At 40.9% G+C, this 26,070-nt stretch overlaps 2 protein-coding genes across 11 annotated transcripts in view; one reads left to right on the top strand and one right to left on the bottom strand.

Annotated features, from left to right (window-relative positions):
* Window positions 1-120: 120 nt before the first annotated feature.
* The window catches only part of SON (SON DNA and RNA binding protein), a 33,371-nt gene continuing 7,421 nt past the window's right edge, over window positions 121-26,070 (top strand). For 2 of the 7 annotated variants that reach the window (XM_070407257.1, XM_070407259.1), the window contains exons 1-8: window positions 123-294; window positions 3,672-3,841; window positions 6,633-12,527; window positions 14,510-14,670; window positions 16,581-16,727; window positions 16,906-17,094; window positions 24,263-24,373; window positions 25,902-26,018. In XM_070407257.1, coding sequence (XP_070263358.1) covers window positions 218-294; window positions 3,672-3,841; window positions 6,633-12,527; window positions 14,510-14,670; window positions 16,581-16,727; window positions 16,906-17,094; window positions 24,263-24,373; window positions 25,902-26,018 — 6,867 coding nt within the window. In that variant the 5' untranslated portion in view covers window positions 123-217. Of the gene's footprint in view, window positions 295-798; window positions 877-3,671; window positions 3,842-6,632; window positions 12,528-14,509; window positions 14,671-14,899; window positions 16,408-16,580; window positions 16,728-16,905; window positions 17,095-17,195; window positions 17,996-24,262; window positions 24,374-25,901; window positions 26,019-26,070 lie in introns of those variants that run through there. The other 5 variants (XM_070407255.1, XM_070407254.1, XM_070407256.1 and 2 more) reach the window with 5 other exon arrangements.
* Window positions 16,871-26,070, bottom strand: part of DONSON (DNA replication fork stabilization factor DONSON) — a 28,704-nt gene continuing 19,504 nt past the window's right edge. Inside the window, exons 11-13 of one of the 4 annotated variants that reach the window (XR_011470349.1) lie at window positions 23,444-23,483; window positions 22,151-22,286; window positions 16,871-17,026 (exon numbers count right to left, since the gene is read on the bottom strand). The gene's annotated coding sequence lies outside the window, so the exon portion shown is untranslated. Of the gene's footprint in view, window positions 17,027-22,150; window positions 22,287-23,439; window positions 23,484-26,070 lie in introns of all 4 variants that reach the window. The other 3 variants (XR_011470351.1, XR_011470350.1, XM_070407263.1) reach the window with 3 other exon arrangements.

The raw sequence follows: 26,070 nt of genomic DNA, 5'->3' as shown, positions 1-26,070 counted from the left end.
CAAACGTCAGCAGCTCTCCCCCGGCGGCTCAGAAACAGCGGAGGGGAGCCAGGCCGTGCGCTCTGATTGGTCATGAGGCGGAGCGTGCGGCGCCCAACGTTCCCACACAAGCCAATCAGAAGGGCGGCACACGGAATTGGCCGCTGCGCCCCCTCCCGAGGCATTCTGGGAGCCTGGAGGACTAGCGAGGAGGAGTTGAGAGAACGGAGCGGACGCCATGGCGACCAACATCGAGCAGATTTTTAGGTCTTTCGTGGTCAGTAAATTCCGGGAAATTCAACAAGAGCTTTCCAGGTAGGCGCTCTCCGGCCTCTTCTGCTCCCCAGGGACGGGCGGGGCCCCGCGTAGGGCACCTTTATCCACAGTCGCCGTCGTTCCTCGCCTCGGGCCCCGCTACGGCCCCGCCTGGGCCCGGGATCCATTTTCCGCCCTCCCCCCCCCCCCCCCCCCCCCCATCCGCTCCCTTCCCAGCGCGGAACTTCGCCCTTTCCACCGTCGGCCCGGCTCCCTCTGCTGGGACCGGGCACTGACGCTCGCCCCGCCGCTGGGTGATCGCCCCCGACCCTTCCGCGGCGGTGGGCCTGGTCGTGCGCCGAGACGGCCTAGTTCCTCTTCGGCTCCTCCTCCGCCTCGCGTCTCCCCTCCCCCCCCGCAGCCTCCGCCGATTTCGCCGGCCGGTGCCCGCGACCGGAAAGGGTCTCTGCCGCCGAGGCTTGAGTAAACTGAAATCCGCTTTGTCCTGCCAGCTTCCGACCATCTCGGGGTCGGGATCCTCTAATTAGATTATTTGGGCCCTAGTGCTCTTACCTTCCACCAGGCAGCGTTCTCCTCGACTAGGAATTCAAATTAAAACATCCCGATGACACAATATTCGAGGTAAGGGTGGAAGGGGACTCTGCATTACGAGCCATTTCTTAATTTAGCAAGTGGACGGTGGGCTTTGTGTGTAGGTAACACGTTTTTATTTGCTCCCCTTGTCCCCATGGACACATTTGAATAACTCGTTACTTTTGCCGTGGCTGGTGGACTTAAATCCTCCGTTCCACAAAATTTAAACTGGGAGAGATTGCCAAAGAAATAGTTGTTTGCTCAGAAAGGAAGCTAGCGTGGGTCATGTTGTCCACTGGCTGGTTGTCTTCGTGTTTTGGGGTTGTATAACGTATTTGTTGCGAGTTCAAACGTTTTTGCTAGTTGTATTTTACGAGTTGAGAGCGAGAGTAATACGTGAATTTGAAAATCAGCCGAAAACGCAGTTGTAAATTAAGTGCTCAAATTGACATGGGAGTTATTGGGGCAATGATATACATATATAGTATCGTTAGGACCATTATTTTTACAGGACATGTTTTTTTTTTTTTTTTTTTTAAGTGGGAAACGTATCCGTTCATTCAATTCGTTCCTTTTTAAAATTTTGTTATTACATGTTTGTGTTTTTAGGGAGATGAGAAAATATTTGAGATAAGGGGAGATGTATTTTTTGAAAACTTTAATAGTCATGCAAATAAGTAATTGCGTTTGCTTATTGTAATGTCTTCATGCCTTCAAGAAATCAGTTTTTATTAGAAAGTTCTTTGGGAAAATTTTTGGAAAAATTTTAAAACCTCTACATAATCATTGATGTGTTTTTTCCCCCCTGTGCATACAGAAGCACATACATGTTTTGTGAAATGTGATCATCTTGTTTAGTGTTGATTTTCACCTAAGAAATTGTGAACAAGTTTGCCTTTTATCACAGTCTCAGTAGTCTTTTGGGATATTTTTCATCGTTCCATAGAATTTTGTTGTATTGATGGATATTTAGGTTATTTGAAATTGTTATCTCAGGTATTTGCTGTAAGCATTCTAATAGCTTTAAGATGATTACTTTCTCACAGACTTTTTTTTTTTAGTTGTGCTTTTCTGATTTTTAAATCCGTTGCTTTTTTAGTAAGGTAATATGTATGTGTAAAGTGCTTAGGAAAAGTGCAAAATACAGAGCTCTTGAAGAAAGTCAAAAAAGAATGTTAGACAACCCAATTTATTGCTAGAGGAATATTAGCTTCTCAGGTAACATGTAATACATTATTGGTCTAAATTAGTTAAGATAAGCTATTAAAATAGGTTGTGGGTAAGAGTATGAGCTTTGGTTTTAAATACCTGCTTCACTTCTTGATAGCTGTGTGACCTTCAGCTAGGTTTCCTGTCTTCTCTGGGCCTCGTATTCCTCATTTATAAAATCAGAATTATAGTGCTGATTTTAGAGTTTTGTTAGGATTAAGTGAGTTTAAAAGTGTAGAACCTTGTTTATTATTATGGGATTCATTGTAGAAAACCAAATTTTCTGAATAACAATTAGTTAACTGCTGATTTATTTTTTTTGGAATTTCAGACTTTTATCAGGTAGTGGAGCATAATTTTGTTTTTGTTTGCTAAAATTTAGGTTCAGTTGAACGTGTTGGTGAAATTATTTTTCAAAAACAATTTTGCAAATCTACACAAAAATAGTAAAAATGACTGGATAAATGGCATGTCCTTTTGTCAAGATTCTTCTATGTAAAAACACTAAACAAACTCAATATGGAGAGCGGATTGGTGATTGTGAGAGGGGTTGGGTGAAAGGGGTCAGTTGTACGGTGATGAATGGTAATAACTAGAATTTTGGTGATGATCACTTTGTAGTGAATACAGATGTTAAGTTATAAGATTGTACACCTGAAACTTTTATATATATACAATAATTTTACCTCAACTAAAGGAAAAGATTCTTTTGGCCCTGTGAATTGAAAATATATTAAGCCATTGTTGGTATAAGTGAATTGTTACTTCTTTTATGTGAAATTTTTTGATCTCCAGAAATTGAATACTGGGATTTTTAAAGTATATTTTTTGTTGATAGTATTACAGACAATTACTAGGATTTTTTATGACTAGGTAAAAATTATGTATATTTTTTCTTTTAAATATGTTTTAAAAAATTGATTTCAGAGAGAGTTAGAAACATCAGTGATGAGAGAGAATTACTGATAGGCTGCCTCCTTCATCCTGCAAACCCCCTGCTGGGGATCTAGTCTGCAACCTCGGCATGTGCACTGGAACGCACAGGTTGAGGCTCAACCACTGGCTGGGCTAATATATTTTCCTTTTAAAACTTTTGGGCATTTTATTAACTGACCAGAGCCTATATGTTACCCTTTTTACTTGATGTTTCTGTGGTTAACTTTATGTTCCTTGATATTGTTGTTGATGATTGTGATTCATGGAGAGGTGTGGCTTTATGGTGGCTATAGCCTCTATTATAATGTTAAGTCATATATATTTGGGGGGATTTTTGATAGTGATTTTAATGACTTTTCTGTTACCTGTATTAAATATGCAGGTAACTAAGATCTAATTCAATTTGTATTTCTGGGAGTGTTTTATTATTTAAAAAGATAAGTTTAGAAACCTGTCTTAAAGATTTTTTTCTTCACTTTCATGATCCCAAAAACTTCAATTATGTGAAAATAAAAATGTACCAACTATAAGTAGGAAGTGTTAAAGAAGTACTACTGGTAGGAAATACCATCTGAAAGTAATACAAAAATTGTGAAATGTATTAATATAAGGTTATTTTAATAATTGAATTACAAATATTAATTTGTTACATGGTATGGTAAAAATATTAATGAATTTTGATAACTTTTCTTGTCAAGTGGAAGGAGTGAAGGCCAGCTCAATGGTGAAACAAATACACCTATTGAAGGAAACCAGGCAGGTGATGATGCAGCTGCCTCTGCCAGGAGCCTACCAAATGAAGAAATAGTTCAGAAGATAGAGGAAGTACTTTCTGGGGTCTTAGATACAGAGCTACGCTGTAAGCCAGGTAAGTTGGAGATAATCAGCTGTAAAAAACCTGAAGATTTTTTAATGGTTTAACAGTGTTATTTCTTGACTGCATGGAATTTAAAATGTTCAGTAGATCTAAAACTTCAGTATATTTAACTTTTAGTTTAATTGGTTTACTGAAAATGTTGTTTGGCTTTGAAATATGAGTAATGATGCATTGTTTGCTTTGGTGGTGGGATACGCTTTATCTTTATTTGGTTTAGTCTTATGCCTCAGTGCCAGGATTTTGAAAGCAGGTTTTCATCGAACAATTGTGTAGATGTCCATTTTGGAAGGTACAGGAGCCCGGACCACATTTGTAATGACTTTAAAACTTTGGGAGGTTTTATTTAAAAATCGTGTGTAGAGATTGCTTTGTTTTTGCATCTATCCCTCTTAAAAGTGCAGTGAATGCAAAGGAATCATTGCTTGGATTTTAGCATTTTTGGAATTGGTAAATAATTGATGTTTAGAAATGAAAACTTTAGACACGAAAGTTATGATCAACGACAAAAATTACAATAACTTCATTTAGTTTTAGAAAATGTGATATGATTTTTTCATTTTAATTTTTTTCTTAAAGTTTTTTGTTGGTTTTTACTTAGGAATAGGATATATTTTTTTTAAATATGCTTTTATTGATTTCAGAGAGGAAGGAATGGAGAGAGAGAAACATCAGTGATGAGAGAGAATCATTGAGAATCATTGACCGGCTGCCTCTTTCACGCCCCGCAACCCAGGCATATGCCCTTGACTGGAATCGAACCTGTGACCCTACAGTCCGCAGGCCGACGCTCTATCAATTGAGCCAAGCCGGCTAGGGCTCATTTTAAAATTTTTTAAATTAACATTTTTAATTTGGGTATAGGATATGGTTAAAAAGCAGAGACTTTAGCCATACTTAGATTCATGGGTCTAGTAACTTCTTCTTTTAATGTATTTTTATTGATTTCAGAGAGGAAAAGATAGAAACATCAATGATGAGAGAGAATCATTGATTGGGTGCCTCCTGCACACTCCATACTGGACATCAGGCCCAAAACCTGGGCATGTGCCCATGACCAGAATTGAACCTGAGACCCTTCAGTCCACAGGCCGATGCTCTATCCACTGAGCCAAACCAGCTAGGGCCTAGCACCTTTTTCTTGATTGAAGTATAACTTAGCTAACAATTTGCTGCATAATAGACAATTGATAGAAACTGATTGGTTTTGTTTTGGAATAGGTCTTGTTATATGTTGTTTTATTTTTTCCATAACCTTAATGGACTAGGTTTATAATCAGCTTTTTCTGGGATCACTAAGATTTATCTAATTTGATACTGGCATTAGAATAAATCCCATCTGGTTATAAAGTGGAATATAAACTACTTCTCTTCAGATGAATTGAAATATTCTTTCTTTAAAAAATATTTTTTGTTTCAGAGAAGAAAGGAGAGAGAGAGAGAAAGAGAGAGAAACATCAATGATTGGTTGCCTCCTGCGTGCCTCCCACTGGGGATCGAGCCCGCAACCAGGCATGTGCCCTGACTGGGAATTGAACTGTGACCTCTTGTTGATAGGTCGACGCTCAGCCACTGAGTCACGCTGGCTAGGCAAAATGTTCTAATTTTTTGTCAGTCCTCACCTGAGGATATTGAAATACTCTTAAGTTACATGTTAAGGGCTGTAAGAAGTTTGTTTCCAAAATGATTTTATTATGAGCATATTTTTTTGGAGAAACATTAAAATTGTTACCAATTTTAGAAGATTATTGTGGGAAAGGATATTATATTTATTAGGATGTAACATGGGTGTGATTAAGATAAAATTCAAGTTCCATATTGATACTTTCTATTTGTTACTCAGACTTACGTATATGAGAGCAATCACTGGCCTTCACTGAGGGCTTGCACCAGGCATTGTTCTATGTACTTTGTATGTTTTAACTCACCTCATCCTTCACTCTAGGTGACAGTGTTAGTACTTTGGCCTAGTCCATTCATCCAGTTAGTGGTGGATTGATTTAGGATCTGAAAGCAATCAGCTTGTTACAGATCCAGTGCCATGTTGCTTTCTGTATAAATAGGGGTTATAAAATACAACAATTATTTAACTTTTTTTTTTAAACAGGAGAAAATAAAAATTTTAGTACAAACCCATGGGCAATTCACATAAGCATGAAAATTCCACGTGGGTGTTTTTTATAGAAATTCTAACAATTGATAATATGAAAGATTCGTCTATAAGTGTAATTTGCTACAATTTGAGAGCTGCAGAAAATAATTGTTTAAATGAATTTAGTTGAAACACATTTTAATGTAATTCTAAAGCTTTTGTTACAAACTACGAACTTAAAAAATTATTTTAATCCTTCCCCAATGATATGTTTTCATTGATTTTTTTTTTTTTTTAGAGAAGCTAAGTGGGGAGGGAGGGGGAGAGAGAAACATCTATTGGTTGTTTGCTTCCCATATGTGCCCCAACCGGGGATGGAACCCACAGCCTAAGTATGTGCCCTGACCAGGAATTGAATCCGCAATCTTTTGGTGTGCAGGACCATGCTCCAACCAACTGAGCCATCCAGCCAGGGCATAAGCTAATAACTTACTTTTCACCCAATCTTTAGTTGTAGAAGTATTGGAAAAGTGTCACTTAAGATAATTGGCTTATGAAATATAGTTTATTTGGTATCTTTTTATTTAACAAGAAGTGTTATACTGTGGTGTCTTACCATGGAATGTAAATCTTGGCTTATATGATTTACCTAAACCAATGTTTGACAAATTAAAATTAATTTCTCAATTTCAGACTTGAAGGAGGCCTCCAGAAAAAGTAGATGTGTCTCTGTACAAACAGACCCTACTGATGAAGTTCCCACTAAAAAGTCAAAGAAGCATAAAAAGCACAAAAATAAAAAGAAGAAAAAGAAGAAAGAAAAGGAAAAAAAGTATAAAAGGCAGCCAGAAGAATCTGAATCAAAGGCAAAATCACATCATGAAGAGAACATGGATTTAGAATCAGATTCCTTTTTGAAGTTTGATTCTGAGCCTTCAGCAATGGCACTGGAGCATCCGGTAAGAGCGTTTGGGCTCTCTGAGACCATTGAAACTCCTGCAGTTGTGCTAGAACCTCCTGTAGTTTCAATGGAGGTGTCACAGCCCCACACCTTAGAAACTCTGAAGCCAGCTACAAAAACTGCAGAACTGTCACTTGCATCTACATCAGTAATCTCTGTGCAATCAGAACAGTCTGTGGCAGTAACGCTGGAACCACCCATGACAAAGATTCTGGATTCTTTTTCAACAGCACCGGTGTCTACTACAACAGTAGTGCTAAAGTCATCTGAGCCAGTTGTAACAATGTCAATGGACTATCAGATGAAGTCTTTGGAGTGCACCTCTCCAGAGCCATCAAAGACCATATTGGAGCCTCCAGTAGCAAAAGTGCTAGAGCCATCAGAAACCCTTATGGTGTCATCACAGACACCTATCGAGGCACACCCTGAGCCAAGCACATCAACAATGGATATTGCCGAGTCTTCTGAAACTGAAGACCTAAGATTGCCAGAGCAGCCTGTAGAAGTACCATCGGAGACTGCAGATTCATCCATGACAAGATCACAGGAGTTGCTGGAGCTACCCAAGCCCACAGCATTGGAGCTGCCGGAGTCGTCGGTGGCCTCAGCGATGCAGTTGCCGGGGCCACCTGCGACCTCCATGCCGGAGCTGCAGGGGCCCCCTGTGACTCCAGGGCTGGAGTTACCTGGGCCCTCTGCTACCCCGGTGCCAGAGTTGCCAGGGCCCCCTTCTACCCCAGTGCCTGAGTTGCTAGGGCCCCCTGCGACAGCGGTGTCTGAGTTGCCGGGGCCCTCAGTGATATCAGTGCCTCAGTTGTCGCAGGAATTGCCAGGGCTTCCAGCACCATCCATGGGGTTGGAGCCAACACAGGAGGTACCAGAGCCACCTGTGATGGCACAGGAGTTGCCAGGGCAGCCTGCGGTAACAGTAGCAATGGAGTTGACGGAGCAACCGGCGACGACGACAGAATTGGAGCAGCCTGTGGGGATGACAGCGATGGAACATCCTGGGCAGCCTGAGGTGACAACAGCAACAACGTTGCTGGGGCAGCCTGAGGCAGCGATGGTGCTGGAGTTGCCAGGGCAACCAGTGGCAACGACAGCGCTGGAGTTGCCAGGGCAGCCTTCGGTGACTGGGGTGCCAGAGTTGCCAGGGCTGCCTTCGGCAACTAGGGCACTGGAGTTGTCTGGGCAGCCTGTGGCAACTGGGGCACTGGAGTTGCCTGGGCAGCTCATGGCAACTGGGGCACTGGAGTTCGCGGGGCAGTCTGGGGCAGCTGGAGCACTAGAGCTTTTGGGGCAGCCTCTGGCAACAGGGGTTCTGGAGTTGCCAGGGCAGCCTGGGGCGCCAGAGTTGCCTGGGCAGCCTGCGGCAACTGTGGCGCTGGAGATCTCTGTTCAGTCTGTGGTGACAACGGAGCTGTCAACGATGACCGTGTCGCAGTCCCTGGAGGTGCCCTCGACGACAGCGCTGGAATCCTATAATACGGTAGCACAGGAGCTGCCTACTACATTAGTGGGGGAGACTTCTATAACAGTAGGAGTGGATCCCTTGATGGCCCAAGAATCCCATATGTTAGCTTCTAACACCATGGAGACCCATATGTTAGCGTCCAACACCATGGACTCCCAAATGCTAGCGTCCAACACCATGGACTCCCAGATGCTAGCATCTAACACCATGGACTCCCAGATGCTAGCGTCCAGCTCCATGGACTCCCAGATGCTAGCGTCCAGCTCCATGGACTCCCAGATGCTAGCGTCCAGCTCCATGGACTCCCAGATGCTAGCGTCCAGCTCCATGGACTCCCAGATGCTAGCGTCCAGCTCCATGGACTCCCAGATGTTAGCAACCAGCTCCATGGACTCCCAGATGCTAGCGTCCAGCTCCATGGACTCCCAGATGTTAGCAACCAGCTCCATGGACTCCCAGATGTTAGCAACTAGCTCTATGGACTCCCAGATGTTAGCAACCAGCACCATGGACTCCCAGATGTTAGCAACTAGCTCTATGGATTCTCAGATGTTAGCATCTGGCACTATGGACTCTCAAATGTTAGCTTCCGGCACCATGGATGCTCAGATGTTAGCGTCTGGTACCATGGATGCCCAGATGTTAGCATCTAGTACCCAAGATTCTTCTATGCTGGGTTCAAAATCTCCTGATCCCTACAGGTTAGCTCAGGATCCTTACAGGTTAGCTCAGGATCCCTATAGGTTAGGTCATGACCCTTATAGGCTAGGTCATGATGCCTATAGATTAGGGCAAGACCCTTATAGATTAGGCCATGATCCCTACAGACTAACTCCTGATCCCTATAGGATGTCACCTAGACCTTACAGGATAGCACCCAGGTCCTATAGGGCCGTTCCTAGACCATATAGGTTAGCACCCAGACCCCTGATGTTGGCATCTAGACGTTCTATGATGATGTCCTATGCTGCAGAACGTTCCATGATGTCATCTTATGAACGCTCTATGATGTCTTATGAGCGGTCTATGATGTCCCCTATGGCTGAGCGCTCCATGATGTCAGCCTATGAGCGCTCTATGATGTCAGCCTATGAGCGCTCTATGATGTCCCCTATGGCCGAGCGCTCCATGATGTCAGCTTATGAGCGTTCTATGATGTCAGCTTATGAGCGCTCTATGATGACTGACAGATCAATGATGGCTGACCGGTCTATGATGTCATCTTACTCTGCTGCCGACCGGTCTATGATGTCATCGTATTCTGCAGCTGACCGAACTATGATGTCATCTTATACTGCTGATCGTTCAATGATGTCTATGGCAGCTGATTCTTACACAGATTCTTATACTGATACATATACAGAGGCATATATGGTGCCACCCTTGCCTCCTGAAGAGCCTCCAACAATGCCACCATTGCCACCTGAAGAGCCACCAATGACACCACCATTGCCTCCTGAGGAGCCACCGGAGGGCACAGCATTACCCACTGAGCAGTCAGCATTAACAGCTGAAAATACTTGGCCTACTGAGATGCCACCATTACCTCCTGAAGAGTCTGTATCCCTGCCTGAACCTCCTGTGAGTCAAAGTGAGATTTCAGAGCCTTCGGTGGTGCCTGCTAATTATTCATTGTCAGCATCAGAGCCTTCAATGTTAGCGTCTGAGGCTGCCATGACTGTTCCAGAGCCACCACTGGAACCAGAGTCTGCAGTTACATCAGCACCTATAGAGTCTGCTGCAGAAGCAGAGGAGCATGAAGTTCCAGAGAGACCAGGAACTTATATGGTATCTGAAACTACCATGATGTCAGCTGAACCAACTATGTCAACATCAGAGCCTTCTATTATGTCAGAGACAGCAGAAACCTTTGATTCCATGAGAGCTCCAGGACATGTTGCCTCAGAGGTATCTGTGTCCCTCCTGGAGCCTGCAGTAACTATTCCAGAGCCATCACAGAGCGCTCTAGAGCTGTCAGCCATGGCCATCTCAGAGCTACCCTCCGTGGCTGCCCCAGAGCCCCCAGCCGAGGCTGCCCCAGAGCCCCCAGCTGAGGCTGTCCCAGAGCCCCCAGCCGAGGCTGTCCCAGAGCCCTCAGCTGAGGTCCCAGAGCCCCTGGCTGTGACTGTCCCTGGGCCACTGGCCATGGCTGTATTGGAGCCCTCACCTGAGGCTGTCCCAGAGCCCATGGCCTTGGTTGAGCCAGAACATGTTACCATTCCTGTGCCAGTTGTTTCTGCCCCGGAGCCTGCTGTACCTGTCCTGGAACCAGCAGTATCAGTTCAACCTAACATTATTTCAGAACCACCTGTTGTCCAAGAATCTACAGTGACAGTTGCAGAGCCTGCTGTCACTGTCTCAGAGCAGACTCAAATAACACCGACTGAGATGGCTTTAGAGTCTGCCTCTGTGATGCTGAAGTCTGGTGTTATAACAGGAATGAACTTAATATCTACTTACCAAGATCTTACTCCAGAGATTGGTATGCAGGAGGTCTCCATGCACTCAGATGAAGAGCCACATGATGAAGAGCACCTGAAGAATGGCTCTTATGAAAGTGAACATGGTATAAATAGAGACCTTGATATAAATAATCATTTAATTGCTAAAGACATGGAACATAGCACAATGTCCACTGCCAGCACTGGTGCTGTTGGTGAAATTGGTAAAGAGAAAATTTTGGCCATCAATGAGACTAAACAATGCACAGTATTGGATACCTGCCCTAGTGTTAGTGAAGCTGATGTAGGAGGAACTCTATCTTCTGCTGGTCCTCTTGCTGTCGAACCTGATACATTGGGAACTAGTAAGGGTATTGAATTTGCCACAGTATCTGCTCTCAGTTCAGTTAGTAAATATGATGTTGAAGTATCTTTAACTACTCAAGATACTGAACATGACATGGTAATTTCCACTAGCCCCAGTGGTGGTAGTGAGGCTGACATAGAGGGACCTTTGCCTGCTAAAGACATTCATCTTGACTTGCCATCTAATAACTTTATTAGCAATGATACAGAAGGACCATTACCTATAAAGGAGAGTGACCAGACATTAGCAGTTGCTCTCAGCCCTAAAGAAAGTAGTGAAGATAAAGAGGTACCACTCCCTGCTAAAGAGACAGTGTCTGAATCTGCATTTCCTGCCAATATTGAAGATATTAATGAAGCAGATTTAGTGAGACCATTACTTCCTAAGGACATGGAACGTCTTACAAGCCTCAGAGCTGGTATTGAAGGACCTTTACTTGCAAGTGAAGTTGAACGTGACAAATCTGCTGCCAGTCCAGTTGTAATGAGTATACCAGACAGAGCTTCAGAGTCATCTTCAGAGGAAAAAGATGATTATGAAATTTTTGTGAAAGTTAAGGACACTCATGAAAAAAGCAAGAAAAATAAGAACCGTGATAAAGGTGAGAAAGAAAAGAAAAGAGACTCTTCATTAAGATCTCGAAGTAAGCGGTCCAAGTCTTCAGAACACAAATCACGCAAACGTACCAGTGAATCTCGTTCTAGGGCAAGAAAGAGATCATCTAAGTCCAAGTCTCGTCGCTCTCAAACACGTTCAAGGTCACGTTCAAGACGCAGGAGGAGGAGCAGCAGGTCAAGATCAAAGTCTAGAGGAAGGCGATCTGTATCAAAAGAGAAGCGCAAAAGGTCTCCAAAGCACAGATCCAAGTCCAGGGAAAGAAAAAGAAAAAGATCAAGCTCCAGGGATAATCGGAAAACTGTGAGAGCTCGGAGTCGTACCCCAAGTCGGCGGAGTCGGAGTCACACTCCGAGTCGTCGAAGAAGATCTAGATCTGTGGGGAGAAGGAGCTTTAGCATTTCCCCGAGCCGACGGAGCCGCACCCCAAGCCGAAGGAGCCGCACCCCAAGCCGAAGGAGCCGCACCCCAAGCCGACGGAGCCGAACCCCAAGCCGACGGAGCCGAACCCCTAGCCGACGGAGCCGAACCCCTAGCCGACGGAGCCGCACTCCTAGCCGACGGAGAAGATCAAGGTCGGTGGTAAGAAGACGAAGCTTCAGTATCTCACCAGTCAGGTTAAGGCGGTCACGGACACCCTTGCGAAGAAGGTTTAGCAGGTCTCCCCTCCGCCGTAAACGGTCCCGATCTTCAGAAAGAGGCCGATCGCCTAAACGCCTGACAGATCTGAGTAAGTTACTGAAAACTAATGGGAGGCCTGGCTTAAATCTGAGTTGTTCCTGCTCTTTGAGTCAAATGGAGTATTTTGGGTTATTGGTTTAGGATAAATATTTCTCTTTAAATTTTTTAATTAGCTAAGCTTGTGTTTAGGAAATGTAGGGATAAGTACTTGTGTAGTTTGAGTTCAAAGACCTACTTTGGAGCATGATAGAACCAAGGTGGTCCCATACTCGAATGGTTTTTTTGCTTGAACCCGTCTTCCATAACCAGAAAGGGGAAGTAGAAGTCCAGTTAAGTACAAGGCTAGTGTATGCTCAGATTGTTGTTGGATGTGTTTCAACATAAATCTTTACAATTAAGCCTAAGGTTACAGTGTTTCTTTTTAGATCAGTTACATGTCTTAAAATGGCAATATCAGACCCTAAAGTTTGTGTAGGTAATTCTAATGGTATAATGGATAGTGGAAATGCATAGGGAATTCTGTATGTGGGGAGTTACTTACCTGGGTAAAATAAAGTGACATTTATTAAAGTGATTTTAATCTTCCTTTAAAAAAAAGTGCTCTAGTGTCCCTGATTTTAAGAAGTGCACGTAGATGGTTAAAGCTTGTGGGATAATGCATGACTACCTACAGAAATAATGGATAATTATCCCAGTAGTTGGACATTTCCAAGTTAGTGTTGTCTAAAGAAAAAGACGCCTACCTGGTTTGGCTCAGTGGATAGAGCATCGGCCTATGGTCCTGGGTTTGATCCTGCTCTAGGGCACGTACCTTGGTTGTAGGCTTCTCCCCCACTCAGGCCCTGTTTGGGGCACGTGCAGATGGCAGCCGTTCGATGTGTTTCTCTCACATCAATGTTTCTGTCTTTCCCTCTCTCTTCCACTCTCTAAAAAATCAACAGAAAAATATCCTCGAATGAGGATTAGCAACAACATCAAAAAAGACCCTAACCGAACAATAAGGGAGAATGCATTCAGTTCAACAAAAAGTTTTGAGTTCTTTTTTTATTCAAAGTAGAGGAATAGTATTTAATTCCTGAAGTAATTACAAGTTAGTAGAGGAGACATGGATAAAATACATATATGTCTCTTTTGCCAAATAGTAAAACTGCCAAAAAGAGCAGCATGTTATGATTGCTGTAAGTACTGGTATAGGATAGGTAAGGCACTTTGGAAGCACAGTGGAAAAGAATGTTAAATTATGACTTAAGACTTGTTAGAAATAGTGGCACCTGAATTGGGATCACGTGGTTTATAAGTGGTTTAAAGTGTCAGATATTTGAAGGAAAGTACATTTTTAAAGATTTTTTTTTTAAGAGGGAGAGAAAGAGACATCAATGTGAGAACAAAACATTGATAGGCTGCCTCTTGCACACCCCTTACTGGGGATCAATCCTGAAACACCGTGCCCTGATCAGGAATTGAACCAGCATCCTTTTGGTGCACGGAATGACAGTCAACTGAGCCACACTGGTGGGGCTAGAAGGAAAGTAATTTTAAGGGCATGATAATTTTGGAAAACAAAGTAGGTTTTGGCAGGCATGTGGCAAGGTGATTGTAGTTACATAATCTAGTATTTTCTATAGTATTTGACTGCGAACCTAAAAGTGGACCTAATTATTATTTTAAAAACTTTTTTATTGATTTCAGAGGAAGAGAGAGAAACATCGGTGATGAGAGAGATCATTGATTGGCTGCCTCCTGCACGTCTACCAGGGTTCGAGCTGGCAACCTGAGCATTTGCCCTGACCTGGAATCGAACTGTGATCTCCTGGTTCATTGGCTGATGCTCAACCACTGGGTCACATCGGCCGGGCTGGCCTTAATTTAAATAGGCATTCTCTTAAAAACTTTTGAGTCAAAGAGTGATTTGATTACCATTGTAAGTTAGAGCAGAAAGTTGATGTATTCAATTTTGTTAGCATATAAAACTTACGATAATACAAAATACAACCTTTGGGAAAACTGCTTCTTGTATTTTTCCTCTTACAGATAAGGCTCAATTACTTGAAATAGCCAAAGCTAATGCAGCTGCCATGTGTGCTAAGGCTGGTGTTCCTTTACCGCCAAACCTAAAGCCTGCACCTCCACCTACCATAGAAGAGAAAGTTGCTAAAAAGTCAGGAGGAGCTACTATAGAAGAACTAACGGAGGTAAGCTAGACAGAATTTGTTTTAATTCTTAAATGGATTATTCCAGTGATGTTGACTCTGGAGCGTGCCAAAACCCGAATTGTGGGCTGAACTGATAATGGCTGGCACCGAGTGGCCAAAACCCGAAATACAGGTGTGGCAGCGGCAGAAGCTCTGTTTAGCAGGCCATTATCCGGGATGGCTAAGCTCCGCTAGCTAAAAGTTACTTCCCATTACTTTTGCTTTCCAGTTTTAGAAGCCAAACTGACTGAGGAGTGGGACGGTTCGTTTGAATGGAGGAGGTGTTGAGTGAGCAACACGCAGAAGCTCGCCTACAGTTTCGTTTCCATTCACGACGTGTTCACTGATCGCCACGAGTGTACTGCATATACGCAAAGACACAGACAATCTTCAGAAATGATCTTTTGCCACCGGAGCTTGGAAATTAATGAGAATAGCTGGCCATTGCCTGAAAGGAACTTCTTTCGCATCATCATTTCGGGTTTTGGCTGTTTGGTACCAGCCATTGGTGATAATGGCCGGCCATTATCAGTTCTTCCTTGCGGTTCGGGTTTTGGCAGTAACATATATATATTTTAAACACACTTATTTTTGTTCTTAAGAATTTGATCTTTTCAAATGAGGCTTGTTTTTGGCTTTGTTTTATTAATATTATTTTGTTGGTTTTCGGGGAGGGGGGAGGATGCTGAAATATTGCTGCTAGGATCCAGAAATACCACACTGTTTCATATATTGAAACTTGCTATCGGCTAGCCTTATGCCAGCCTGCCACTGTCAATATATTCTGTTCCCCTTGGTTACAAGCGTAGTATACTCTGTTTTTGGCTAAATGAGCTTTTTATCCTATTGTAATATTTTCAATTGATAATGGATGCGCCATTCTGCTTGTAAAGAGACAAGTCTACTCAAATTTACTCTGACCTTTTTATAAAGCCAGGTAATGGAGTCTGTTCCTTCGGACAGGAAGGAATTGACTTTGCTTTATGTGTCAGACCTCATCAATTACACCCTCTCCATCATGCCTTATTTTCCAATCTTGAGTTCTAGTCCTTTAGAGACTCAACCTACAAGACATTTATGGAGAGATGTTACTATCCAACCCAATTGCAATGTTTCACATCTTTCATTTTACCATACCTTTGGGGATCATAAAGTTTCTTAATCTGTTTCATCATTTAGATTTACTACAATATGAAGTACAACTTTTTTTTTTTTAATTTAAGGATCTAGTAAAGGCTTTTATTGTTTGCTTATCAAACCCAAGTTCCTTATCCAAAACTTATGAACAGTGTTTCCCTATGTTTTTATCCTCATCATTAGCCCTCTTGTCCCTCCTTATAAGTTTCTTCTCACTTTTTTTTTTGAACACCACCTGACTAGGATCACCTTCTTTTCCTTTCCCTGCCAGTCCTTGTTCTCAACTATGAAAATCTGGCTTAGAACTCTTCAAGGACTATCCTTTGATTATCAAATTCTGCCTGATTCTATTCTTTCCTAAGCCTTTGTTCTCTCGGCACTTATGTACTCAGTTTGTATTATATCAGTTTGCACTTGTTCCTTGTGTTGCTCTGTAAAAGCGCTCCTCAACTATTTCACGTGTATGTATTCTGTCTCTTAAACTAGATTGTAAGCTCCTTGGGAGCAGGGACCATGTCTTCTCCTTTTTTGTATACCCTGGACAGTGCCCAGTACAGTGCTCTGCACATAGTAGGTGCTCAATAAATGTTGTTGACTGACTGACCAGCTAGAGTGTGTTTAAATAATACTAATAAGCCAAGTTTCCTATCTATAGCCCATCATTAATCTTGTTTTAGTTTTGAAAGTTGATTTTATGTAGTTTTCATTAAGAAATTACATTTTGTATTTTACCTAAAGTGTAAGATTTATCTTGTTTGTTTTTACTTTTTAAGAAATGCAAACAGATTGCACAGAGTAAAGAAGATGATGATGTAATAGTGAATAAGCCTCATGTTTCGGATGAAGAGGAAGAAGAACCTCCTTTTTATCATCATCCCTTTAAACTCAGTGAACCCAAACCCATATTTTTCAACCTGAATGTGAGTATTAGTGTTTATGAATTGATTAAAACAGCACAACTTATGGAACTTTTAAATATTTAAGTAAGACTCAAATGGAATTTAGCTTAATTTTTGAATTAAATACTGAGAAGTAAAGAACAAAAACAAAGTCATTCTGAGACTGTTGGAAAATAATTGAGAAACTTTATTTTTTTAGATTGCTGCAGCAAAGCCCACGCCTCCAAAAAGCCAGGTCACGTTAACAAAAGAGTTTCCTGTGTCATCCGGATCTCAGCACCGAAAAAAAGAAGCAGACAGCGTTTACGGAGAGTGGGTTCCTGTGGATAAAAATGGTGAAGAGAACAAAGATGATGATAATGTTTTCAGCAGCAATCTGCCCTCTGAGGTAAGTAAGAGGAATATTATGTATTTTTCTTTTTTTATACCTGAATCTGCCATTTTATTGTTATTTTATATCTGATTTGGATTCTGTTTCACTCTTCTTAGGGCCGGGGTAAACGGCAGGGCCGGGTTAAACGACAGATGAAACAACCCGCAGCTTCTCATTTGACAGTAACTCGATGCAATTCACTTTGTGGAACCAAGCCACAAAGTGAAAAGCATCGAATTGCAGAGAACAGTGTTGTCACATCCCTCCCCAACATTGGGCCCTCCTTGCACTTGTGGGAAGGTAGCCCAAGGTACAACTACTTAGCGTCCCGTTTTGCTTCAAGGCTTTATAGCTCTAGATTTTGGTGGTAGCAAATGTACTGGCTGGAGGGGTTGAGCGGACAGAGGCAGATCCTCAGGTTCAACACAAGAAGTGGATTGAAAAAGGTCATTGTAGGCTGATGTGAGCATCTTGAATACATAGCCTATTGCCCTTAAATAATGGTTTCTTACTGTTCTCTGGGTGGTTTGTCAGATAGCCTTTAATTTTAATCATTTCCCTTCCCCGTGCTACCTTGGCCCTTTGGAATTCTTGTGTTTAACCTAATGCTCAGCCTTGGTGTACTCCATTTCCCTTCTCCTTTCTCTTTTTGCTACTAATGAAAGTTGGAGAAGTGGAATTCACACCTTGAAAATTTCACAAGGCTATAGTTGTATCTTGTCATGATGCAGTAATAACACCAAGTGTCAAAACAACCCCATTAAAATGCCACCTGATTAAATGTGCTGCTAAATATAGTGCACATGAAAACAGCAAGACTGTATATATATGTAAATATATATATATGTATCTTTGTATGTATCTCTGTATCTGTACCTTTGCTGTATCTTTTAATAAACAGTTTACTTTTATTTAACTTGTTGTGCAAAATCACGCTTGGGGGATATGGGAGGGTGGAGACTTACTAGGGGCGGGTGGGAGTTTTAAAAATACCATAGACTAGTCATCACCTCCTGCCCTTTGTTTCCAAAGCCCAGACATTTGTCCAAGGACTGGATTAGGTGCTGATGCCCTTACAATGTGGGGCTTCTTCCCCACTCCCTGTTCTTGCAGTTCCGGGATATGCATGTTAGAGAGACCTGTACTTTTCACCTCAGGTTCTGTTTATCGCCCATATGGTCATCTTCCACTAAACACCTCCAGTATTATAGATCAATCAGAAAGTGAACAGAACCCAAATCAGAAACCTTTTTCCCCTGAGCTATTCACAGGTGACATTTTCACTGTGTGCGCGCGGGAGGTTTTGACCTGTAGCATTTTAAAGGAGAAAAGTTGTATACAGTGAAGCTGACTGGACATGAAAACTAGCCAGTACAACTTCAGCCATCAGTGATGGTCAGTTACATAGGGTTCAAAAATCACCAGTGAGGTTGGGGTAGCTGGTTTGGATAGTATTTTATTGAAACGACCTGAGTAGCTAGCTCAGTTGCTAATCCCCAAATCCAGCTACCAGCACATCTGAACAGGGAAAGGGGGAACTGATATTTGCAACTAACTTAAATTTTGTAGTAGTTGAATATAAATCATAAGAGGGCTAAACAGACTGAGAAATTATGATTGATTCATATGCTTTTAGTAATTTCTTGCAGATTACGCATTTAACGGAGTTGGAAAAAACTTTGCAGGGTGATGATGTGAGAAATATTTCCTGATAGAATGAAGCCCCATAAATACTACAAAATTCCAAGGGGTTTTTCTGCGGAGATAGTGACTATAACTATTCAAGTGCTGAGTGAATGCTGATGACCATTTCTTTTTGACAGAGTTTATATATACATCTACTCACATATTTCTATTAGAAGTTAAGTGCTCAGCAAGTTTGAGTCTTAACACTGATCGGGGGCAGGTGCCTTAGTCTTGGCATCTAAAATGGTTGTCAGAGTTTAATTGAAAGTTGAGAATACTTATTTCAAAGAAATTTTGGGGGGAAGGTGGGTATTCAGATTTTATAAAGTATAAAGAAGTGTTTTATTAAAACAGGAGGGAAAAAGCTTCTGTTCATAAAGCTACATAAATAGAGCCGATTTTTCCTTTGGGAGGATGTACACAACTTTTTGATATTAGAACTCTAAGCAAGTTTCTTAGAAGATTATTAGGCTCAAACAACATATAGGTAAACTTTAAGCAAAACAATCCCAAAGTTTTAGGAAAAGGGACAGGATCCTCCCACCTCCCAAACCCCCTCAGGTCTCTGTAGGAATAATATAAAACACCTAGAGGAAATGTTCATATAAAATGTTTAGTTCTAGTTATTTAGCTGTGTCTTAGAAATATACTGTTTTTAAGATTGATGTTCTATATACGAATGTTTGTGGAATGCTATCAGTCACATTTTATGAGAGCATTAGCGCTCTTGGTTCCCTGTCAGGGGTGTAAAGTCTTTTAAAGCCAATATTTTAACTGAAACGTATTTTTTCCTATTGCTCTTTTTCATTTCAATAAATGGATTTTGTGGTTCTTTAAATTGAGCATAAAACATTTAGGCAAAGATCACAGATTTGATCTTAGTTTTGCTATAATCCTTAATCCCTTCCATTGTCTTGCACTTGAGTGCTCTTTGACATAACTGGATAGACGTGGATGGATCAGCAAATCCATTTCTTATGGATTGTCTACTCATCAGATTGTGTGTGCTCTACTGCCAACCAGCATCATCGACAGTAAAGAATGACTACAGAATTTTGACCATATTTGTGTGAATCTGATTGATAAGCAATGAATAGAAAAAATGTTGGAAAACTAATACTTAAAAATTGGCCTCAGGGGCATTAATTCTTAGTAATAAAGCTAGCAAAGACTTACTGGGTAGAAGATTTAAATGTAATCTTTGACAGAACTTCCTTGGGTTTGCTATCAGGCACAAATATTTTAGCGGTCCAGAAGTTGCCCTCCCTTAAGGTCTAGTGATTACTTACATGTGAAGATATTTTTTTGTCTTAGGCTGTGTGCTTGGTTTTTATTACTGAAGAATATTTCCATATCCCAGTGGAGCTAAAAATTTCAGTGTTTAGAAGCTCTAGATTTATAAAGTTTTTAGTTTAAGTTCTTGAGGCAAGATGAAAATTTCCTTTGGAAATTGAACACATAGTTCCTAGTGTACTAGAATGTAAATATAGCCTTGTTATTCATTCTCCCCTTAGATGGGATTATCACTGAATTTCCTTAAGCCAATAGGTTATCTGTTTGTTTTCTGTTATAATTCATTTAGGTTAAATGTATAAGTTAAACCTAAGCATTGCACTAGATTATTTTATTTGATAAAAATACCCATAATTCACTTTTTAAAACTAATCAAACACATTTAACTGAAACAGTCTAGGTTTAATAGTGCGGCTTTTGTTTTTGTAGTTGTCATTTTCTTTTATAACTGAACTTTTGTATTTTTGCTAAATATTTTAAAATCATGTTTTATATATAGATGTTTTTTCTTACAGTTCCACTATAATTAAAATTTTTCTTTTATGCTGTCTTTGAGATACCTGCAATTACTTGTGTAGAATATAATTTTCACTTTATATCCTTTCATTGTCTTTTTAAGAAACACTTAGGATATTTGTTCTATCTATGTAAATAGTTAGATTAACAAAAGGGGGAAATAAATTGACTTAAAATTATTTTTGTTTGTTTAAGGGGTGGTGGTGGGAGGGAGGAGAGAGAGAAACATTGATGTGAGAGAGACACACATCGATTAGTTGCCTCCCAAATTGCCCCGACCAGTGGCAGGAATCAGACCTACAACCCAGGTATGTGCCCTTGACTGGAAATTGAACCTGAGACCTTTGTGCGCGGGCCTACGCTAACCACTGAGTCTGGCCAGGGCAACATTTAAAGATTTTTCAATGAGAAGATAAAGAACATACATTTATAACCTAAGGCCCTGAAATGCATCTTACATGGTGCTAATGATGTTACGTATTTTACTATTCCTAACGCCTTTTTTGAGGAGGGGTTCAGTGAAGAAGGAAACTGGGGTGGGGCTCTAGCAGGGCTGTCTCAGTACAGCTGTGAGGCAGCTCTGCCTGCCCTGGTCTGCTCCACTCCCTCGTGGTCTGCACTGCCCTGCTCTCCAGACCCTCCAGCCAGGGGAGCACAGGCCTCAGGGAAAGGGCACGTGTGCTCCCCTAGCACCTGGGTGGGTTATAGGAGGAGTGGTGATCTGTTGTGTCAATGAAGTAGGAAGGCAAAATCACCTGAATAGGTTTGTATTAATGCGAGAACTGGGATTATTCAAAACACTTATGTAGATTTCATATTTCAGAACAAGTCCTCGGGAAAAGGAAATTAAATATTTCCCTCATTATAATGCCTGGAATATTATTACAGAATTATAATTATGCTTTAGATAATTACACTTTATACATTAGGTTGAAAGTCTGTAGTGTATCTATTGAAACAGCTTGCTGATGACATCTTGATAAAGTATTCTATAGGATTTAAGTTTTTTCCTTGGTTTTTAGAAGGCCTTTTGGTATCATTTTGGTACCTTGCACACATTCCTGTTTCTGAGCAACAGTAAAAGCTGGTGAGAGCTCTAAAGCTTCACGGTACAGTATAGTTTACTGTATACTGTCTGGATATGTGTACTCCAGTACAGAAGTCATTAGCCACGGGGAAGTCAAGTTGCTTCATTGCACTGGCCACATTTTAAGTGCTCATTAGCAGTCACTAGGAAATTCCATTGGACGTTGCTCATGTAAAGGGTAGGTGTAATTTTATACTGATACAAAATGTTTGGCCTAGCCCATGAATATCAATGCTTTGGGGATTTTTTAATTGGCTTTTCATGCATTATTGTATATCCTGAGTTACCTTGAAAACTGGGAAATGTGCTTTTTGATACAAACTCTTAAGGTCCTTTAAGAGGTTAAGATAATCCTGATTCATTCTGAATATATTTCTTCACATTTAAAAAGATATGAAAATAATAGTCAAATTATTATTTAATAAAGTTTTGACATGATCTTAAAGCTAACTTGCTAAGCCTGTTGAAGAAGAAATGAAATTACATTACCTCAGGAAAAAACTGGTTGTAATTTTATCTTACGGAAATTTATATTAAGCATCCAAGGTTGCTATGTTCAAGTTCTTTTCAGAATGTGATGTGATTTTGACATGGAATATTACTGAGATTTGAAAGAAGTTTCATCCTGGGAATAAGTGATGAAGCATTAGGTTACCTGTTTCCACAATAAAGTCTTAAAAAGAAAACAGTGTGAAGATAGAATGTCTTCAGGAGGATGAATTCAGAGAGAGGTAGATTCACTTGCTTTCCAGTGGGGAAGGATTAATTTTATTCTAAAAAAGTTGGCGTTTTCAGAGCCATGTTAATTTTTTGTGTGTGGCTAATTTATAGTTGGAGATTGGGGGTCAGGGTGTGGGAATGGTTGATAGGTAGATTTTCCCCCACTATCTCCTGAGTTTAGGTTTTTAGAATGAAGCCCTATTACCAATGTATACCTAGACAGCTATGAGATCAAAAGTAATTCTGACAAGGGTAATGAACAATATTAAGGTATATTCTGTGGGCCTTTTAAAATTACATCAATAATCCTTAGAGTTTTAGGAAACATCTGAGGTAGGCCAAAGGAATATAAATTCCGACCAGAAAGTCCCAGCAGTCAGAATTCTAATAGAAATGAAAAGTGAGAATATAAAGTTTCTTAGCTTGTTAGTCTGACTTCTTATAGGCCCCCCAAATAATTCTAATTAGTGTGGATAATTTATTAAGTTGACTAAGAAATTAAGATATTCATTTATGAGATCTACAGTTTAGTAAATACAGAATGAATTCAGTTTAATTGTGCTTTCATTTTAAGATATGTATAAGAATCTATACGTTGTGTTAAGAAATAATATAGAGAACTAGGAATAATAGGGTGATTAAGGGACTCTGAAGTTAGGAAATGAAAGGTTAGTAATCCTTATGCATGAGGTAGAATTATTCTTAGTCATACACCCTTCTCTACTATATAGGTCTTATTTTGAAAGATGTCTTATACACAGTATACAATGAAATTACAGGTCGCCTTTACTTCGCTTTTTAAACAAATCCTTAGCTGTGAACTTGTTTTACTATCATACCCATGCAGTACTTACTAATTATTCTTTGTATATTAATATAGGGAAACCTTCCCATGACATACAGCATTTTCCAAAAATGAATTTTCTTGGGTGAAATAACTAGGAGGTATTAATGGGTTGGTTATGTTGTGTCAGAAGAAGAAAAGTATTAATAACTGGATAGTTGATACAGATCCACCTGCTCTCTTAATATTAGAACAAAAAACATGAGATACTCACTCACTTGATGGCTTTTTCCTTCTGTGGTTGAGCCTTCCACAAACCTGACAAATTGGGAATTTGCCCTAAGAATTTTCCTGGACATTATGAAAAACTTTTAAAAGTTAAATCATTGTCACCTGCTTAGCATAAAGTTTTTGCAAGTAGACTATGAACTTTGAAAAGGACTTAAGACTTTTCAAACATGTCTCATGTCTCAACTTTAAGTGTTTTAAATGTACCCCCTCCCCACCCGAAATATTTAACTGGTCATGAATGTACATAAAATGAAAAGAGGTCCATTTATTTACATAATGAGTATTTTGATAAAATTTAGTTCTTAAAACCAAACTGCAAAGCCGCCAGGTGAAGAGATCTGCACAGGAGTAGAGGAAAGGTGATTGACGCCATAGTGGTTTTCTGCTTCGTTATTCAAAAACCTTGTTTATTGCTTCTGAAGGTTATGCCGATAAGCAGTTTAAAATGAAAACTGCTAGTAATACAAAGTCGTTCAAAAAATTCTCAGTTTACTGCAAAAGACTTTTATTGGTGAAGGTCGGAGATTTTGAAGTTTTTCATGGAATTTTCTGATTGTAATTTGATACAGAAAACAAGCAGTCAGTCAGATTTGCTTCCTCTGACACTTTGTAACTTACCTGAAATACTCCTTGTCTGCTTCCCAAGGTTACTTTACCTTTTTGAGTCTTCTGTCTACTTTATAAAACTGTTAATAGGTATATAAGACTATGATTTTGTTTTTGACACATAGCAACTAAGTATATGAGCAGTTTTCTGAACTTAGGGGTTCTATCGTAATTTGAGATAATTATGTTTTCTTTCTTAGCCTGTGGACATCTCTACAGCAATGAGTGAGCGGGCACTTGCTCAGAAAAGACTCAGTGAGAATGCATTTGACCTTGAAGCCATGAGCATGTTAAATCGAGCTCAGGAACGGGTATGTAGCAGTTTAATGTGTAAATAAGACTTTTACTAACTAGATTGTTGTGACATAGGCAAAATCGGTAGCATGCTGTTGAAATGTAGGTTCTTATCTTGAAAATCCAAGGGAAAGATCATTTATTTTTTAAAATCTTCACTGGAGGAGTGAAGATATTTTTCCCATTGATTCTAGGGAGAGTGGAAGGGAGGGGGAAAGGTAAGGGGTAAGGAGAGAAAAGCAAAGACACATTGATTAGTTGTCTTTCACATGAGCCCCAAGGGGGTGGGGTGGGAATCGACCTGCAATCCAGTTATGTGCCCTTGACCTGGAATTGGACCTGAGACCTTCTGGTGCACAGGCTGATGCTCCAACCACTGAGCCACGGCCTACTTAGCTTATTTTAAACTAGAGGCCTGGTGCACGACATTCTGGGGGTGGGGGTGGGGCAGTCCCTCAGCCCTGCCTGTGAGGGATGTCCGCCTGCCTGCTTAGGCCCACTCCCCATGAAGCTGGCAGGCGGACATCCCCCAAGGGTTCCTTAGCACTGCCGCTTCTGGCTGAGCGGCACTCCCCTTGTGGGAGCACACTGACCACTAGGGGGCAGCTCCTGTTTTGAGCATCTGCCCCCTGGTGGTCATTGCGAATCATAGCAACCGGTCGTTCTGCTGTTCGGTCTTTTTGTGTATTGGCCTTTTATTATATAGGATGACCATGGCCTAATTAGCTTATTTTAAATGACAGTGATTTGGTTCCTGGTCCTTCATTCAGTAAATATTTATTGTGTACTATATGACAGGAACTGCTTCTTGAGCAAATAAAATAGAAAAAATTTCCTGCTGAGTTTATAATCTGGTTTATAAAAATAGCGCATTGGCCATATTAGGTCTGTGAGATGAAAGTAGTATTATGAGTTCCTGCTTTCCAGTGACGCAAACTGAGCTAAAGAGTGGTTAACTGATGTCCAAGGTCACAAAACTAGTAAGTGAAGAGGGTGGCATTCAACCCAGGCAGCCAGGGTCCAGAGTCACCTGATTTTAACAATGGACAGCTTTTCCTTCTACCTTTCTTTCTGTAAGTACTTGTTCATACAGATAGGAAATACATTGCTTGATAATCTTACTAATGGGATTCACTGAATGTTATTAAACTGCTTCTTTGAAATGTTTAAAAAAAATTTTTTTTTAGGAGAGAGTGGGATGGAGGGGAAGAGACACATGGATGGGTTGTCTCCCGCATGCACCCTGATCAGGGTGGGGATGGTGGGAGCAAGCCTGCAACTGAGGATGTGTCCTTGACCTGAAGAGAACCCGGGACCATTCAGTCCGAGGGCCGAACTGAGCAAACTGGCTAGAGCTGGGAAACAATTTTAAATATGTATAAAATCACTATATGGTCTTAAAAATTGAATATCTAAGCCGTAATACAGCATTTTCAGGAACGAACTAAAACCATTTCTTTTAGTGAATTAAATTGTTAATTCCAGTGGCATTTTAACCAGCTGAGTAATTTTAACTAGGTAATTGAGTCATCTTCTTTTCTTCAGATCGATGCCTGGGCTCAGCTGAACTCTATTCCTGGCCAGTTCACAGGAAGTACGGGAGTACAGGTCCTGACACAAGAACAGTTGGCCAATACTGGTGCCCAAGCCTGGATTAAAAAGGTAGACGACATAATGCACACAAGAAAGTGTTCCAGTAGAAAGCTAAATTTTT

The sequence above is a fragment of the Myotis yumanensis genome, unplaced genomic scaffold (genome assembly GCF_028538775.1).
Source record: "Myotis yumanensis isolate MYYU_CA2020_CCGP unplaced genomic scaffold, mMyoYum1.0.hap1 SCAF_2, whole genome shotgun sequence".
Taxonomy (NCBI): Eukaryota; Metazoa; Chordata; class Mammalia; order Chiroptera; family Vespertilionidae; genus Myotis; species Myotis yumanensis.
This window is presented reverse-complemented; position numbering and strand designations above follow the sequence as displayed.